The sequence below is a fragment of the Rhinolophus hipposideros genome (genome assembly GCF_964194185.1).
Source record: "Rhinolophus hipposideros genome assembly, chromosome: 16".
In the NCBI taxonomy this organism is placed as follows: Eukaryota; Metazoa; Chordata; class Mammalia; order Chiroptera; family Rhinolophidae; genus Rhinolophus; species Rhinolophus hipposideros.
Window position 1 is genome coordinate 27,102,512 of NC_138062.1, and position 16,920 is coordinate 27,119,431.

Consider the following 16,920-nt stretch of genomic DNA (forward strand, 5'->3'; position numbering starts at 1 on the left):
GTGCCCTTATATTGCTGAATTAAATTAAGCCTGATTCTGTGCCCTCCCTTCAGCAGGGTGGTGACAAATTCAGTTTTGTCATATGTCGAGGGACACTTCCCTTTCTTCAGACAAACTGGAGAACTCAGTAATGCTTAGAATATGTGAGAAAGAACTACATATAGTCTCCAGTGCATCGAGTCATTTTCTGAACCATGTGATCCTCATATGTAAGGAGAGCAACTCTATCCTTCCACGCAAGCAAGAGCACAGAATCCTTTGTCCAAACACCAAGGTTATGGTTCTTAGGGCTCTCCATCTCTCTGTCTCTACATGCAACCCTGTTTTGGCTTCCATCAGCTCTTAAATCCTTTCATATTTTTGCACGTCATGTGAAGAACTCCATACTCCACAGCTCTAATGAAAAATATTCCAAACTAAAGTCAACAAAACACCCAGCTCTATCCTTTACCTCAGAGAAATTGTCTAGAGGTTTCAGCCCTTTCAGCTTTAAGTTTCTACTAACTTCAGAACCACACCTTTCAATTTATGACAATTTAATCCAAAACCCATTATATCTGACCCTGAGGTAAGGACATCCTTCTGTCTCTAGGACTCAAAGCCCAGCAAAACATTTCAAAAGGGGTTAGCACAAGAAAGAAAATAGTTCTCATTCTTTAAGATTCTTCTATAACAGGGAGAACAAAACATAAATTATTTATCTCTATAAATTCTCTTGCCACTAATGGTACCAGGACAGCTTGACATTAAGATAGGCTCTGTAATGTACTTCAAAGGAAAGGAATGCGATTGGGACATCTGAATTAGACTTTTGTGTATAATCTGACAGAAGTATTTTTCTAAAATAAATGATTAATTGTAAGATTGTGCAAATATATAATTAGCTTTCAAAACATCAGGTGGTTGGTGAGATTTATTTGAGGGTTTTTTTTTTGTTTTTTTTTTTTTTTTTATTTCAGTAAGTAACTTTGATCCTTAGGTGAATGTGCTCTAATACAATGTAACTTAAATAGAATTTTTGCTTTAATGTCACCATCTGAAAAACGTTTTTGGTTGCACCTTTAATGCATTCATCCATACCTGATTTAGAGTTGCAAAAACAAAATTTTGTCTGTTTTGCTATGATGTAATAACATTTTATTTTAATTATTTTAATAGCTATCAACCATGATGTATTTTAGCAATCATATATAAAACCTAATTACGGTTGTCCAAAGGAGTCGGTATAAGGACGTTTGTGGGCTAAAAATTCTTTTATGAAACTCATTAGCAGTATCAGACACAAAAATATTTATGATGTGATAAAAGAGCTGAAAACAGAGGGTATATTTAGTGCAGTTTAGGGTTTATTTGGGCCTCAAACTTGTTTCATGGCCTTGAAATTCTCTCATGTTGTATATGTAGTGGCAAGTAATGTTATTCCGAGTTTACAGTGTTACCAGAATTGATATAATGTTCAGGGAATAGACTTTGAAATGAGTAGAATGCTATATTCATAGCGAATTATATCTAAATGATCAAATTAATTTAAAGATTTCTAAGATTAGAGTAGGTATGTTTCTATATAAAGTCTGAATTTCTCCTTTATTAGAATTAGCCTTATTTTTTTCCACATCTATCTACTCTAGTGGACACGCTTGTCTCTCAGCTTAACATTCCTTCCCCCCTTCTCCCCATTGTTAAAAGTACCCACACATTTCATTAACTCTTGGCTTTCATGGTAAGTCCCAAATCCAAGCACTACATTCCTTCTACCCTGCACATACACATTGGGTTACAGCTGGCCATGTGACCTAGGAAAGCCAATTAGGATAAACTTTAGGACATCTTGTTGGGGTGCTACAACCCAAGTGCCTTCTTTCCAGCTGGAAAAAACACCAGTTGCTACGAACATAACAAGAATTAATCTTAGTCTTAGGTTAAAGGTGGTTGAAAGAAAATCAAAGCAGTGGGTCAACCAAATCCTACTATAAATCTGGAATTATGGTTCTATGAATCAATGTAATGATCTCATTTTTAAAGCAGTAGGAGCTGTAATTTTTGGTGTTGTCATTTGTATAAAACTTCATAGACTTAGCAACCAAATCACTCTTTTTAGAAAAGAAAACTTTTAGTCCTCCCTGCCTCATTCAGATATAGTAAGAACTTGGGCATTTCTGTGCAGTCGTCTCACATGTGCTCACAGTCCTCCCAGGTTGTTGTTTCTGTTATTATTATTATCACTATTATTATTATTATTATTTTAATTAAAGTTTATAAGGGTGATAATGGTTAGTAAAGTTACATAGGTTTCAGGTGTACAATTCTGTAACACACCATCTATATATCACATTGTGTGGTCACCACCCAGAGTCAGTTCTCTTTCCATCACCATATATTTGATCCCATTTACCCTCATCTACTGCCCACCTTCCCCGTTACACTCTGGTAACCACTAAACTATTATCTATGTTTATCCATTTTTGATTCTTTGTTCGTTTGTCTTATGGTTCCCTCTCCAATATATGATCCTTTTGAAGCCATTTTTTGATGTATCTTCCTCATCCTCTGATGCTAGTGCCATATGTGAGTCATGTGTGTACTTTATAAGTTGTGCCTGTAGTGACAAAATCTCAAGCTGCCAACGTCTTATAGAATTCCTTGGATCTATATTCTGAAAGTCATATCATGATCCAAGCAGATTTTAGGTGAAAGGGATCATCCGAAATGGCACTACTTGTGCAATACTGTCACACACAGAGTCCTCATTATCTTCTCTCTCTAAAGATATAATCAATGTATCTGAACTCCAGTAAGACAGAAGTTACGCTGTCCTTTGGAAAACCTAAGTAAACAGTTTGCAACGTCACTTACATGCTCCACCAAAGGTAATAATATATGGTTTGTAATATAATTGTGCTGGTAGGAAGGAGTAGAACTGTGTTGCATTAAATAATGACATGTGTACAAATTTGGATGAAATTGGGAGCATAAAAATTTTAACTTTGCAAGGGATCCATCCCCTATGTGCCCTCAAAAAATAATGATGATGATGATGATGATGATGATGATGTCTACACATGAAACAGTTGCCTCCCAAGATGAAGCCAATTCTTTCTCACTCTTACATTTCTCACTGCCTTTAGGCCAGTCATACACTTTATATCCCACCATATCCTCAAGTGTGGTACAAGGACTGCTCTGAATATGATGACTTCAAAAGTAGAACAATAAACAGGTCTATTATATTGATGTCACCATGCTAATTAGACCTGATGAGCCAGAAGTAGTAAGCCACTTAGACGCCTTAGTAAAAACATATGGGACAGAGTGTGGGAGATAAACCCCTCAAAAGTTAGAGTGTCTGCCTCATAGGTGAAGTTTTTTGAGCATCCCATGATCTGAGGCTGTTTGTATCTTCTACCACCATCCACAAAGAAAGAAGTGACGCTTGGAAGATCGGTTTGGATTTTTCAGGCAATGTACCACTTTTGGACATGCTGTTGTCACACATTTACTAGTATTAACCTGTAAGGCAGTTAGTTGGGCCCAGAGAAACAAAGTAGAAGAGCAGGTTCACGTTTCAGTGCAAGCTGACAGTTGAGTCTAAAGACCCAGTAGACCCAAGGCTGTTTGAAGTGCCTGGGGCAGACGGAGATGCTAATATGGAGACTATGGCAAGCTCCAGTAAGGGAATTACAACACAGATGCCTAGGGTTTGAAATAAGATCATACTCCCCTCTCCTGGCAACTCTTCCATTTCAAAATTCGCTTCTGACTTGTCACTGGGACCTGATACATACTAAGCTTCTGTCCAGAGGACACCACATGATTCAACATCCTGATCTTCCCATCCTGAAGAAATGCCATTATCTTATCCACTAAATCAAAAAGTTGTACATGCACAGCCACATCCATTGTAAACTAGAAATGGTATCTACTAGACTGGGGGAGGGGAAATGTTCAAAAGCCATGGAGGAGATTCATTCAATAAGGTGCCTTAGTATTTTTCTGTCCAGTAATAAGTCAAAAGAAAACTACAAAAACCCAAATGACAAGAACATCAAGGACTCACCTCCTGCAGGAATGAAGGTTTGAAGGTCACACACCAAGTTAAGAATTCTGTCCAGCTGAAGTGCTGACAAAAGCAATGCGGATACAGAAGGGATATTTGAAGAAAGTGGTTGTGATGACCTATTTAAGTCTCGTAACCATCTACAGATTTGAACACTGTGTAGCTATGTTTTACGCTATTTATCTGTTTCTTCCCTTCTCCCTTTTGTCCCTTCTTATGTTATATGACAAACAACAGTGGAGGCCTGCTGAATATCTTTGACTAGCAGCTTGCCCTTCTAATTTCTCCTGTTACTCATTGAGTGGAAGTCACGTGTATTAAAAAAAAAAAAAAAAAAGCAAGAAAAAACATTTTATGACAGTTGAATTTGATATAATTATTATATAATTTAGTTAAAATACTTTGTAAATTGATAACATGTGAAAAGAGAATTGTTGAAAAGTATGTTAAATGTGCTGGAAAGGATCAGATGCAAGTAGGCAAAAAATATATTCTGTTTAAGAGTGATCGACACAATTATAAAATACTAGAAAATTCCTAAAAATTGAAAACTGATTTGGTGTTTGGATTTTTTAAAAATATTCAGAAGTTCTTGTTTTACTTCAAAGAGATTGAAGTGAGAAAATATTCAGGAGATTCATGTATAGTGCAATGGCCTGATCCAACTTCAAATGAGTGAATGATGATTTTATTATACATTTTTCAGGATTAAGTGAACGCAGGATTTTTAAGAGATGCATGCATCTTCTCTTTTTTCAATTTTTTGCTTTAACTGACTTCTTCAAGAAATAGTAACTATCATGAAACATGATAGGCTGATGATTCTCAAAATTAATGTCCCGATGAAGCCTCTTCCTTGCGTAGCAGAATCAGTGACAAGTGCTAACACTATAGCTTGAATGGATGTGGCCCACAGACCCTGCAAACTCAACATGTTGAAAAGTGAACATAAAACCAACCTTGCACACATATCTGCTTTCTGGAGTACTGTACATCTCATTCTGACATTAAACAACATTTTCCCGGACATTCAGCCTTGTACCCTGGGAGTTGGCTTTGTTCCTCCATATCCTTTACCTCCACCACAGACAGGTTCACTAAAAAGTTCTGCTAAGTTTCCATCCTAAATGTTTTCTGAAACCAACCTTTTCTTCCTATCTATATTATCACTCTTTTATCCAAATTTGCATCACCCCTACTTGGAATACAGCCTTCTACCTGGTCTCCATATATTCCATATATGTCCCCATATATACATTATCCAGATAGCCTCCAGTATGTTCTATCTAAAATGGAAATCTTAAAACCTCTCTGCTTAAAACTCTCAAAAGAGTTCCCTTTTCCTACAGGATAAACCAAATATTTCCTACCATGGTCTGGTTTATTCCTTTTACTCCTGACTCACCCTTTCCATTCTAGAAACACTGCACTGCTTGAAATTCCTCAGCCACACACATGCCTTTCCTGATGTCACTGCATTTAAATGAATTGTTCTTAGGATCAACCAAGATGGCAACATAGGAGGCCAAACTATATTGCAAAGCTATAGTAATGAAAACAGTATGGTATCGGCATTAAAAACTGACACATAGATCCATGGGACAGAATAGAGAGCCCATACATAAACCAATGTATATATGATTAATTTTTGAAAAATGGGCCAACAACATATAATTGCACAAAGGATAGTTTCCTCAATAAATTGTTTTGGGAAAATTGGATTGCCACATGCAAAAAATATGACAGTGGATCTCAATCTTACACCATATTCAAAAATCAACTCAAATTGATTAAAAACTTGAACATAAAACATGAAATCTTAAAACTGATAGAACAAAACATAGGGGGTAAACTCTTTCACATCAGTTTTGTCAATGATTATTTTGTATTTGACACCAAAAGCAAAAATAAACATTTAGGCCTACATCAAACTATTAGGTTGGTGCAAAAGTAATTACAGTGTTTGCAATTATTTTTAACCTTTTAAACCGCAAACACTTTCGCACCAACCTAATAAAAAGCTTCTGCACAGCAAAGGAAACCATCAACAAATTAAAAACCCAACCTATGTATAGGAGAAAATATTTGCAAATTCTATGTTTGATAAGGGGCTAATATGCAAAATACACAAGAAACTCATTAATCACAATAGGAAAAATAACAATAGTAAAAATAACAATAAAATTTTTAACAATAACCTAATGAATGGGCAAAGGACCTAAATAGACGTTTTTCCAAAGAAGACATATGAATGGCCAACTGCTACATGAAAAGGTGCTCAATACCAGTAATCATCAGGGAAATGCCAATCAAAGCCACACTGAGATAACCCCTCTCACCTTTTGGATGGCTTTTATTTAAAAGACAAGATATAAAGCTGGTAAGGATGTAGAAAAAAAAGAACCATTGTACACTGTCGATGGGAATGTAAACTGGTACGGCCACTATGGAAAATACTATAGAGGTTTCTCAAGAAGTTAAAAATAGAACTACCACATGATCCAGCAATCCTGTCTCTGGGTGTGTCTCCAAAGGAAATGAAACCGTTATCTCAAAGAGATTATCTGTACTCCTGTGTTCATTGCAGTGTTATTCACAATAGTTAACCTGCTGTGCTGTATAAGGTTGTATAGAAACAACCTAAGTGTCAATGCACGAACGGAACAGGAAAATGTGGTATATGTACTTGTACATACAATGAAATATTGTATTGAGCCTCAATATGGATGAAACGAGGGCATTAAGTGAAACAAATCAGAGAAAGGCACTGCATAGCATCACTTACATGTGGAATCTAAATAAATAAATAAATAAATAAATAAATAAATAAATAAATAAATAAGTCAAACTCACAGAAACAGAGTAGAAAACTGGTTGTCTGAGGCTGCAGGTGGAGCAGTGGGGAAAATAGGGAGAGGTTGATATAAAGGTACAAACTTTCATTTATAAGATAATAAAGTCTGAGGGTCTAATGTGTAACATGGTGACTACAGTTGATAACACTATTGTATAATTAAAATTTGCTAAGAGAGTAGAAATTAAATATTCTCACAAACAAAAAAAGGGTAAATATGTGAGGTGATGGATGCATTAGCTAACGTGATGGGGGTAATCCTTTCACATGTATTCATATATTAAATCATGATGTTGTACACTTTAAATATCTTACTGCTTTATTTGTAAATTATACTTCAATAAAGCTGAAAACTAAAATTAAAAAAAAATGAAGTGTGCTCCATAGCTACATCCAAACCTTCACATAGATAACCTGTAGTTGACTCAGTTCAGGTGTCAGTCTTTGGTGACTCTTCTCCTGCCTGAGCTCCAGGATATAACATGCATAATAGGTTCTCATCGGTCATATTTTTTTAATCATATGTCTGTTCGTTTCATTTCTTATTGTCCTCCTCATGTGGTCTTAACCATTTGCTACTTGAATACAGTCTGGGATCTTCATAAGGGAGGTTTCTGTTATGTTTATCTTCTTATCCACTATTATCAAGCCCATTATTTGGAATACAGTGCTCCCTTATAATTTGTTGAATTAATTAATGAATTGAGAAATTACTTTCTCATAGCTATTTCTCGTACAAGATTGCTATTCAGATAAAATTAATTAAAATACAGAGGGTGCAAAAAAAACATATACACATTTTAAAAATGGAAAAAACTGTACTAATTGTAATATTCAATATATACCAATAACAAGGATGAATGTAAGTCACATTTGACTTCTGCAATTACAAAAGGTGCTCAAAGTGGTTACCAAAGCGTCCAAACACTTCTGATTATGGTGAACTAATGTTTGAGCATAGATAACATCTCTTAAAACGTGCATATATTTTTTGACACCCCCAGTACATATAATCGAAGCCCCTAAACAATCTAAAGAAAAAACTTCACTTACTCTTTCAATTTTAGAATTTCATTCTGAATTCATTAAAAAATGTACAAAAGCCTAACTTCAGATATATGTTTTGGGTCATGTAATTGATCTTATTAAATCAGTGATTTAAAATTTTACTGCCCACAAAAAAATATTATCTCAACGTGAATAACTATTTATATTTATATTATTCTTTATCTTAAAGAATTGAAACTTCCCCAACATGAGTATTTCTTTTTATTTAAAGCCCTGTATGGTTAAGATTATTATGTTTTCTCTTCTACTTTTTAAAAATTTTCTGTCTCAGCCAATAGGGTTTCATGTTGGGAACCTGGTTCCTTCAGCAAGAACTGCTAACTTTGCTATTTTCTGCTGAAATTAGCACGGACTCTCCTTATTTTCTAATGCTGAGCGGCATCTAAGCCTTTCAGATGGCTTACATTTTCACACTTCCAGAAGATCAACAGGAAGGGAGACGATGCTCTCCACATTGCATCACTACAAACTGTGGCACTGACATTTATAATCCAATTTTGATAATGAAGTCAGCTAAAAATTGTTCTACCAGTCATTTCAAAATTAGCAGCCCCCTCACACCAAAGGATTTTCATTTATGCAGAGTGTTTTCACTATGGAACACAAATTAATACTGTGTAGAATAGGTAAGTGTGTATAAAAACTTTAAGTATTTTAAAGCAGATTTAAAAAGGAAATTATTGCTTTCTATAATGAAACAAAGATTGGGTAAAAAAGAAATTGAAATTTTACTTATTTCTAGTCTTATTGCTAAACATTATATTTAAACACACACAAAAAACAACAACAGTGGCATCAAGCCAACCAAACAAATGATAGGGTGGATAATATTTTAATTTCTTCCTTTTTTTTTTTCTTTAACAATAACTTATCCTTTGCTCAGGAACAACTTGTGTTTTAGATAATTTCCAAAATTGAACAGCAGAGGGCAGAAAATAGCAAACTTTTTCCTTGAGCACACTATTCTGTTCAACTGCACCAGTAGTTTTAAAATTTTCAAAATTGGTTTTATTACTGATTAATTTGAGATATATTCTTGAAATAAAGTTTCCAAATATTAAAAATAAATTTGAATATTTTATTCCAAATTTCAGTCAATTTAAATGTATTACATTTATATTGACAGTAGTTTATTTGAAAATATAAGCTATATAAATATTGTCGTGAATTTGAAAAAGTTCCATGAGTGATAATATTAATATAATTATAATAACATTACAGGAAATATATCCAGACATATTGTGAAACATACGTACATAACTACCTTGTGAAGGATACATTAATAGAAGAGCAGTTGAATTACAAGTTAAACCTACTAAACTTTTTATTTCTGTTTTACATATGAATTATAAATGGTCAGTAAACAGTAATATTTGCCCTGAGTTCTTTCATATGATTTACTAGGGAAAATGCTCTATGATTTAGCAAATTCTTATTTTATATCTTTTTTTCATAGAATGTAATTCAGTCAACTTTGAGTGCACCTTTGCCCTTGACTTTGAAATAGATTAAGATGAAACAACCTTTTAAAAAAATAATTTACATTTGCACACACTTTAAACATCACCATTTCTCCACATAAGCTTCTCTCTTGTGCTCTCACTCTTATTTCATTCCAAGTTACTTTGTATAAAATTGAAGTTTTTCTTGTAAAAAAATTGAATGGAGAAAAGAAAAAGAAAATGGCTGAGAAAAGTTATTTTTTTTTTGCTCTGAGCTGTTTGTTATGCACTCTTTTATACATAATTTTAAATTTCCAAATAGACACTTGAAATCATTTTTGTGACTTACATTTACAATTAGTGATTGAATGGGTAAGATTTATTTAATTATTTTTATATTGCAAATTTGGATATATATTTATTTATGCCTCTTACTATTTTTATTCTTATTTAATTTTTAAGAGGCTAACTGCACTTTAATACACAGAATATATTTTTATATAGTGAATTGTTTATTAACAGATTAAAATAAATTCTTAGTGATAAAATTGGGAGCTATTTTTACTTGCAGTACACAGCCTTAATAATAGATTATGGATATTTTCAAACTTCCTGGTTTAGGGATGTGCATCAAAAAAAAAAAAAAAAAAAAAAAAAAAAAACAGGGAAGACCATAACCTGAAATCATATAGTTATAAGATTTGAGAGCCATAGAAGCCACTTTTTTTATCTTCCTCATTTTTACAATAGGGAAATTGAGGCCTAGAGTGATATAGGGGCAAGTAAGAAATAATACAGTCAACAGGACGCTACAGGGGTGACACTACTGTGACAATGGCACAGGAAGGAAGCATGATAGACTAACTCACTTGGCATTCTGAGATATTAGCAGGTTATTCCTTTAGCATTGTGGACTCCAATCTCCTGCCTCCTGGAAATGGTCCCTTGTATTCAATTTTCCTCTATTTATTTGTTTAAACTACAAAAGCCATTAAATTTAGTGAGAAATTTCTGAGGCAGCAGAGGGAATTGCCAAAGCAGGTTCCCAGGCATTGGCATGGCAACCAGTTTCACGTGAAGTGCACAAATTCCACAGGCGGGGGGAGTCCAGTCTTTGGTACTCCACACTAACTCCCATCCCACACACTTTTAATCCCAAACCTCATCTTTCTTTCTCAGTGGGCTCGAGGTCGCGGGTTCAAAATGATGAGACCCTAGCTTACTTTCCTTGGGCAATGATTTTTCAAAACTCACGGTCAAACCGCGATGGGATATCCAGTTTCCAACTAAGTCTTTGGGAAAGAGTCGGCAGCTCAGCGACCTTTCTAGACATGCTTCATGTTCTCATCTTCTAAAGCCTTTCTCCTACAAGCCTTTCCCTGTTAAAACGGAGTCTTCTGCTTTCGATCCGTATAAAGAAGGGTCTACTAAGAAACCAAGTCTACATGTCTCCACTATGAGAGAGAGTGCAGTGAAGGCGGCGAGAGATTCCCCACCGAGCTGGCTCGGCAAGTTGGCATCACAGCCCAGTGCAACACACTCTAAAAAATGGGATTTCTATGCAAAGTATTTCAACGATTCAACCTTGATCTTCCATGTGACTTTAGCCTCTAAAGACAGAATCTGAGGTTTCCCTTGGACCATGGCTACGGCACCTTTAGCTGAAGTTCACAATTTACGAACACTTCTTCGATGGGTATTTTGCTTGTTTGCTTTTTGGCTGAGTCAGGTGAGGTGGATGGCAGCGTTTTATATTGCTAGGTGGGTTTCCACAGGCCATGGAAGATACAAATTAAAATTACTTTTAATGTGAGACAAAAGGGCCTGGTGACAGAACGCTTCAAGGCCAACAATTAGCGATTCGGCTTCTCCGGCACAGCAGCCGGAAATCAGCTTTGCTGCATTTGGTCCGGGCTGGAACATCTCCACCGCCGCGGCAGCGGCGGCACAAAGGTAGCGCCAAGCTGGAAGCGGGGCGCTGTCCCGGGTGCTGAAAGGCAGAAGCGCGCGGGGGGCACGACAGCTCGCGAGACCAGAGGTCTCACCGAGGGACAGCCGCTGCCGAGCCCCGGCGCGCTTTCCCAGCGCTGGGCACGCGACGCTGCCAGGGCAGTGCGGGGTGCGGGGTGCCAGGCGGGGGAGAGGTGGGCGCGCGCGCTAGCCTCCTGCCGCGAGTCGCGCACGCGCGTCCGGGACTGCCTTCCCCTCTCTGTGACTTGCGTGTATGTGTGTATGTGTGTGGGTGTGGGTGTGTGTGTGTGTGTGCGCGCGCGCCCGTGTGTGAGAGAGAGGGGAGAGAGCGAGAAGAGAGCTCGAGAGAGGGTGAGTGTGTGTGAGTGCATGGGAGGGTGCTGAATATTCCAAGACACTGGGACCATAGCGGCAGCTCCGCTGAAAACTGCATCCAACCAGTCCTCCGGACTTCGGGAGCAGGGACAAGGTGCAGGGCATCAGCAGCCACCAACAGGACCTGGGAAATAGGAATTCTGCTTCCACTTCAGGTTTTTAGCAGCTTGGTGCTAAATTGCTGTTTCAAAATGCGGAGGATCTAATTTGCCGAGGAAAACGGCCAACGAAGGAAGAGGAGGAAAAGGGGGAAAAAGGATATTTTGTGGATGCTCTACTTTTCTTGGAAATGCAAAAGATTATGCATATATCTGTCCTCCTTTCTCCTGTTTTATGGGGACTGATTTTTGGTGTCTCTTCTAACAGCATACAGATAGGTAGGTACCCTTTGTGCTCTGTTTTTGAATTGTGCAGAATTTGGTGGTAATCTTTGTTCACAGTGGACAAATTAATTCATGTCATGTAGACTTATGTCATACCTTGACTGCATTCCAGATTTAAACAGCCTAGAATATACATGTTTTTCTTGGGATGAAGCAAAGGGAAAAGGCGATGGCTTTGATACCATAGAGTAAAAGGTCTTCTCATTTCTGACCCCCAGATTTTATTAATTCTTTAACGTTTTCCCCTTTGCTGAGATTCTCTAGGGGTATGAATGCAAAGCTGTGCTTACGAGGGAAGGCGAACGTTTCTGGCCACCTACCTTGCCCTCAGACTCCCATCTGTGTCTTGACCCTTTGGCTAGCATTTGGACGTCCGACCTCCCCCCCCCCGCCCCCGGCTTCCCCCCCCTCCCGGTTTCCCGTGTCCCTGGATGTGTTTATTCGGCCTATTAGCGTTAATAAGAGACTCTAGGGCTCTTGGGCACTAGCGGGCTCCTCTGTTTTCCCCCGGGCACTGACACTGTTCTGCTTGGTGTTTGTTCTTTGCAGGGGGGCTGTTTCCCAGGGGCGCCGATCAGGAATACAGTGCATTTCGGGTAGGGATGGTTCAGTTTTCCACTTCGGAGTTCAGACTGACACCCCACATCGACAATTTGGAGGTAGCAAACAGCTTCGCAGTCACCAATGCTTGTAAGTAATGAATATTCATGCATTTTGGGTGCCGCACGCGGAAAGCCAGCGAGTATAAGTGCGGGGTGGTGTGTGCGTGTTTTTGTGTGTCAATGTGTGGGTGTGAGTGACTGCACACGCGCGTGCGTGTAACAGCGTAGGGAGAAAGTGGCTGCAATCTCGGGGACCCCCGCTGGCTGTGGGGGAGGTGAGGAGGGAGCGAAAAGCACTGAAGAGTGTGCGCACTAGAAAGGTGGGGTGGGGGTTGGAGGAGGGGGTCTTCCTTAGGTTCAGGGGGTTCTGGCATTTCTGGAGTGCTTCAAGAGAAGCCCTCACTGCCTCATGTCCCCCCACCTGGCGCGCCTGGTGGCACCTTGCTCAAAGAGAACACGCCGTTCCCCAGGGCGCGCTGTCGGGTTGTTGGATGGATCCCACCGGGAAGTGCCTGAGCGCCGCCGCGGGCCCCGGGCTTAGACCTGCAAGCCACCTCGGGCTCACCCTACAGACTCCGCGAGCCTTCCATCCTTGGCTCGCACGGGACAAGTAGTTAAAATGGTTCCGTAGTTGGGCTCGGGGCTGTTACGTAACGCCCACCGGAGGGGCGCGGCGCCTGGCGGAGCGAGGCTGACGCAGGCGGGAGGCTGGCGGGGCCGGGCCGGCGCGGGGCGCGCGTCAATTTCTCGCCGCTCCGCGGAGCTGCAGCCGTCAGTGGCAGGGGGCGCCTCTGCGCGGAGGGTCGGGTGGCTGGCGGGCCGGGCGCGCTTTGTTCTCAGGTGGCGGGGCTCCCGCCACGGCCGCGGGCAGGAGGAGCCCCTGAAAGCAGTTAGATCCGGCCGAGTTTGAAAAATCTGAAGAAGTCGCTGATCAGCCATGTTAGTCTTTGCAGTTATCCCTGTCAGTGCGCTCAGTGTGCCGGGACGCGCCATGAAGCTCTGCCGAGGCCACCAAGTATGGGAATCCAAGCAATCCAGTCTCTAAAGGGTTCAAGGGGAAGGCTCGGCGGCCTTTGTTCCGGCGCTCCCACCCCCGCGCCCGCGTGGGCCGTGCAGCCGCCGCCACTGCACCTTCCTGCCCTCTGCCCAGCAGCTGCCATCATTTCCTGCCTGCTGGGTTGGGGCGATTCTTTCCTGCTTTGATGTTCTCAGTTCGTATTTCCTAGTTAGCAGTTTGGAGGGGGCTTTGCAGATGGCTCACCTCCCACTTTGGCTACAGTGGAAAGGAGCTAGAGGAAAATGACCACAGACAAAGTCCAGCTGCTGTCTTCCCACATTAGACAAACAACTGGTTGCCATCCCACTTCCCCATGTTAAGCGTTAATCGTCTATATATTCGATGGGTCAGCTAGCTTATCATATCAGCACCACCATCAGCTCATTTTGAAACCACTGTCACCGGGATGAATGAAGAAATGGAACAATTTTCTTTGCTAGAACAGGGTCATTATGATGGTCATACTGGATTAGATGCCCAGCATTGGATTGTTTATAAAGGACCTATTTAAGGAAGTTGCAGTGCTATATGTTTTCTTCAAATGTTGATATAAAGTGAGGAAAGAAACGGGTAGGGTGGGTGGAGAAGGGAAGGAAGGGGGATGGGGAGAGAAAGAGAAAGAGAGACTTAAAATCGATTTGCAGAAAAAATCTCTATAAGAATATCGTGGAAAATTTTAGTGTATAATTATATATTATATATTTATGATATATTATATATTATATACACACATATATAAAGAAACTACTGTAGTTTACTTTTTGAAGGCTTTTATGCTTGACCTATTTACCTCTAGGTTCGATTATTCATTTGATTTGCTATCAGTTTTCGGTATTTTCTTGAATTATGAGTGGCTTACCATGCTAAGTATCTAACTGTATGTAACTGTATACTAGTATGAAAATGCTCTGAAAATTAATGGACCTAAGGCAAGACTGATTATTGGAAGTATATAGATTTTGAAAATGAGGTGAATGTACTTGACAGCTGTACTTTTTGAAAATTGTCAATGATTGAGAAGTTCACTCATTGGTGAAAATAATGAGAGGTCCTGAGAAAATCATAGGTATGTCCACTGAACAAAATGAATATGCCTTGGGTCCAACAAATGCTAAATGACTGTGTTGGGGCTTTGTAAACATTAAAGATTATGGTTAGTTCAGGTTAGGTGACTAGGCCCTCAGTCTCAATATTTTTAAATAGATTTATTTTTAATGTAAATTTTATGGACAATAGATATGCAAACAAAAATGTACAGATATTAAACATATATATAACTGAATTTCCACGTAATGAGTACATCCATGCCATTCATTTAAATGAAATTCATTAAAACACACACACACACAATTTGTTTCACCACAGTTCTGAGAAACTGAAATGAAAATCACATCTTCATTTTGCACAAATTTTTTTCCTCAGAAAATGAAGCTGAAATAAAAATGTATGTGTCTTCAGATCCCAAAATTACTCCTCCATGGATTATTATTCCAGGACACTAAAACAAATGATGGGGAGAAACTAAATGCATTTTCAAGTTTCCCAAATGGAAATTCAGAATCACGGCATTTGTAACTACCATATTATAAGTAATCTTATTGATTGCTAAAGAGAACTAGTGAGACACTGTTACAGACGAGAGACTCACTGGATGGAATTTTCTGGACTCTTTGGGCAAATCATGTAACATCTGTGAGGCTTAGTTTCTTCATTCCTTTAGGAATTTCACAATCTAGAGATTGTAAAATGAAATAGAGTGTTTGTATCTTTATTCTTTCCTTTTTTTTCTTTTTGCATAGGGCAGTAAGAAATATAAAAATAGTTACAATTTTTTTCAGAAAGAGAAATGAATGGAAATCTGTAATATCAAACTTGTCAAGCTGAGTCTTGATCATTTAAATCCTACTCAGGGATTTTCTCCAATATTTAGCCTTTGTTTTCTTGCCTTTGCAGTCAGGGGAATGAGTCTCTGATTCTTTCCTGTATACAGTGGAAGCAGCAGCATCAAATATGTCAATAGCTAAAACCAAAATGACTTTCTCTTATTTCCAGAAATCTAAGGAATTCTGCTCTTTAACTCCATTATTAAAATGTGTCATCAATCTATGTTCATAAAGGATCTTGTTCTTCCCTCTTAAAACTTCAATCATAAAAATCCCACAGGGTTAATTTTATATGTTGAGAGAATGGATAATATAATTTCAAAATAGCAAATATATCAGTTTACTAATTTAATTTAATTCCTAAGATGGAGGAACTTATTTGCAAATGCCAAGGTTGACACTGATTTAAAGATCCAGCAAGATCTACTGACTGGGTTAAGGTTATGCAAATAAAATGAAGTCATTATATTCTGAACGGGGTAAAATGATTGTTCATGGCACTGAACTCCCACACTCTTCTCTTTCACAGTCACAGTGGGGTAATGCAAGTACCTATTTGTTCCCACTTGTTTCCATGGGTACCTGAAGGAAATACAGATTTCCACTTTCTTTCTCCCTCTCCATTTTCTTCCCTCTCCCCCCTCCTTTCTGTTCCGCCTTCCCTTCATTTTTAGCTACAGATAATACTAAGTTTCCCCCTCCACCCCACCAAAAGCTTTTCAAACATAAACCTTCATTATAAGAAAATACAAACCTTAAAACTAGAAAAAAAAAGATCAGTATCTGAGCATCTGATTGTTCAACAGTTGAAACCATTGATGGGTCTCAAGAATTTCTCCCCTCTCCCTCCCTTCCAAGTTTATAGAGTGCCTTCTAGTTGTCAGAGACTGTATGAATGCTTTTCTTATAGTAATTCCTTTTTTCAACCTTTCCCCTCTGTGCTCTTTCAAATAGTTGTCAAAGCCTTACTGGCCTTTACGCCTTCAGCATTCACTGGCCACTGGGGTCTTGTCTAAGAACTTCAGTATGAGGATGTGAAGTTCATCTAGTAGTTCTTATACAAAAGCAATTTATTGCAAAAATTCAACATTTTTGTGAAAATAATAAATTTAATGGTGTATATGGGCATACACAACCTACTGCATACAGTTGAACAAAATCAGTATTTTAGGAAAATACTAAATACTTTTATATTTTAAAGAAATTTAATAAACTTTAATGCCGTACTTAT

The 16,920-nt window shown here is 38.6% G+C and overlaps 1 protein-coding gene across 4 annotated transcripts in view; it reads left to right on the top strand.

The window, feature by feature from the left end:
- The first annotated feature begins 11,654 nt into the window (after window positions 1-11,654).
- The window catches only part of GRIA2 (glutamate ionotropic receptor AMPA type subunit 2), a 120,836-nt gene continuing 115,570 nt past the window's right edge, over window positions 11,655-16,920 (top strand). The window contains exons 1-2 of one of the 4 annotated variants that reach the window (XM_081077784.1): window positions 11,655-12,141; window positions 12,697-12,837. In XM_081077784.1, the coding sequence (XP_080933910.1) occupies window positions 12,054-12,141; window positions 12,697-12,837 (229 nt within the window). In that variant the 5' untranslated portion in view covers window positions 11,655-12,053. The remainder of the gene's footprint in view (window positions 12,142-12,696; window positions 12,838-16,920) is intronic. The other 3 variants (XM_081077783.1, XM_081077785.1, XM_081077786.1) reach the window with 3 other exon arrangements.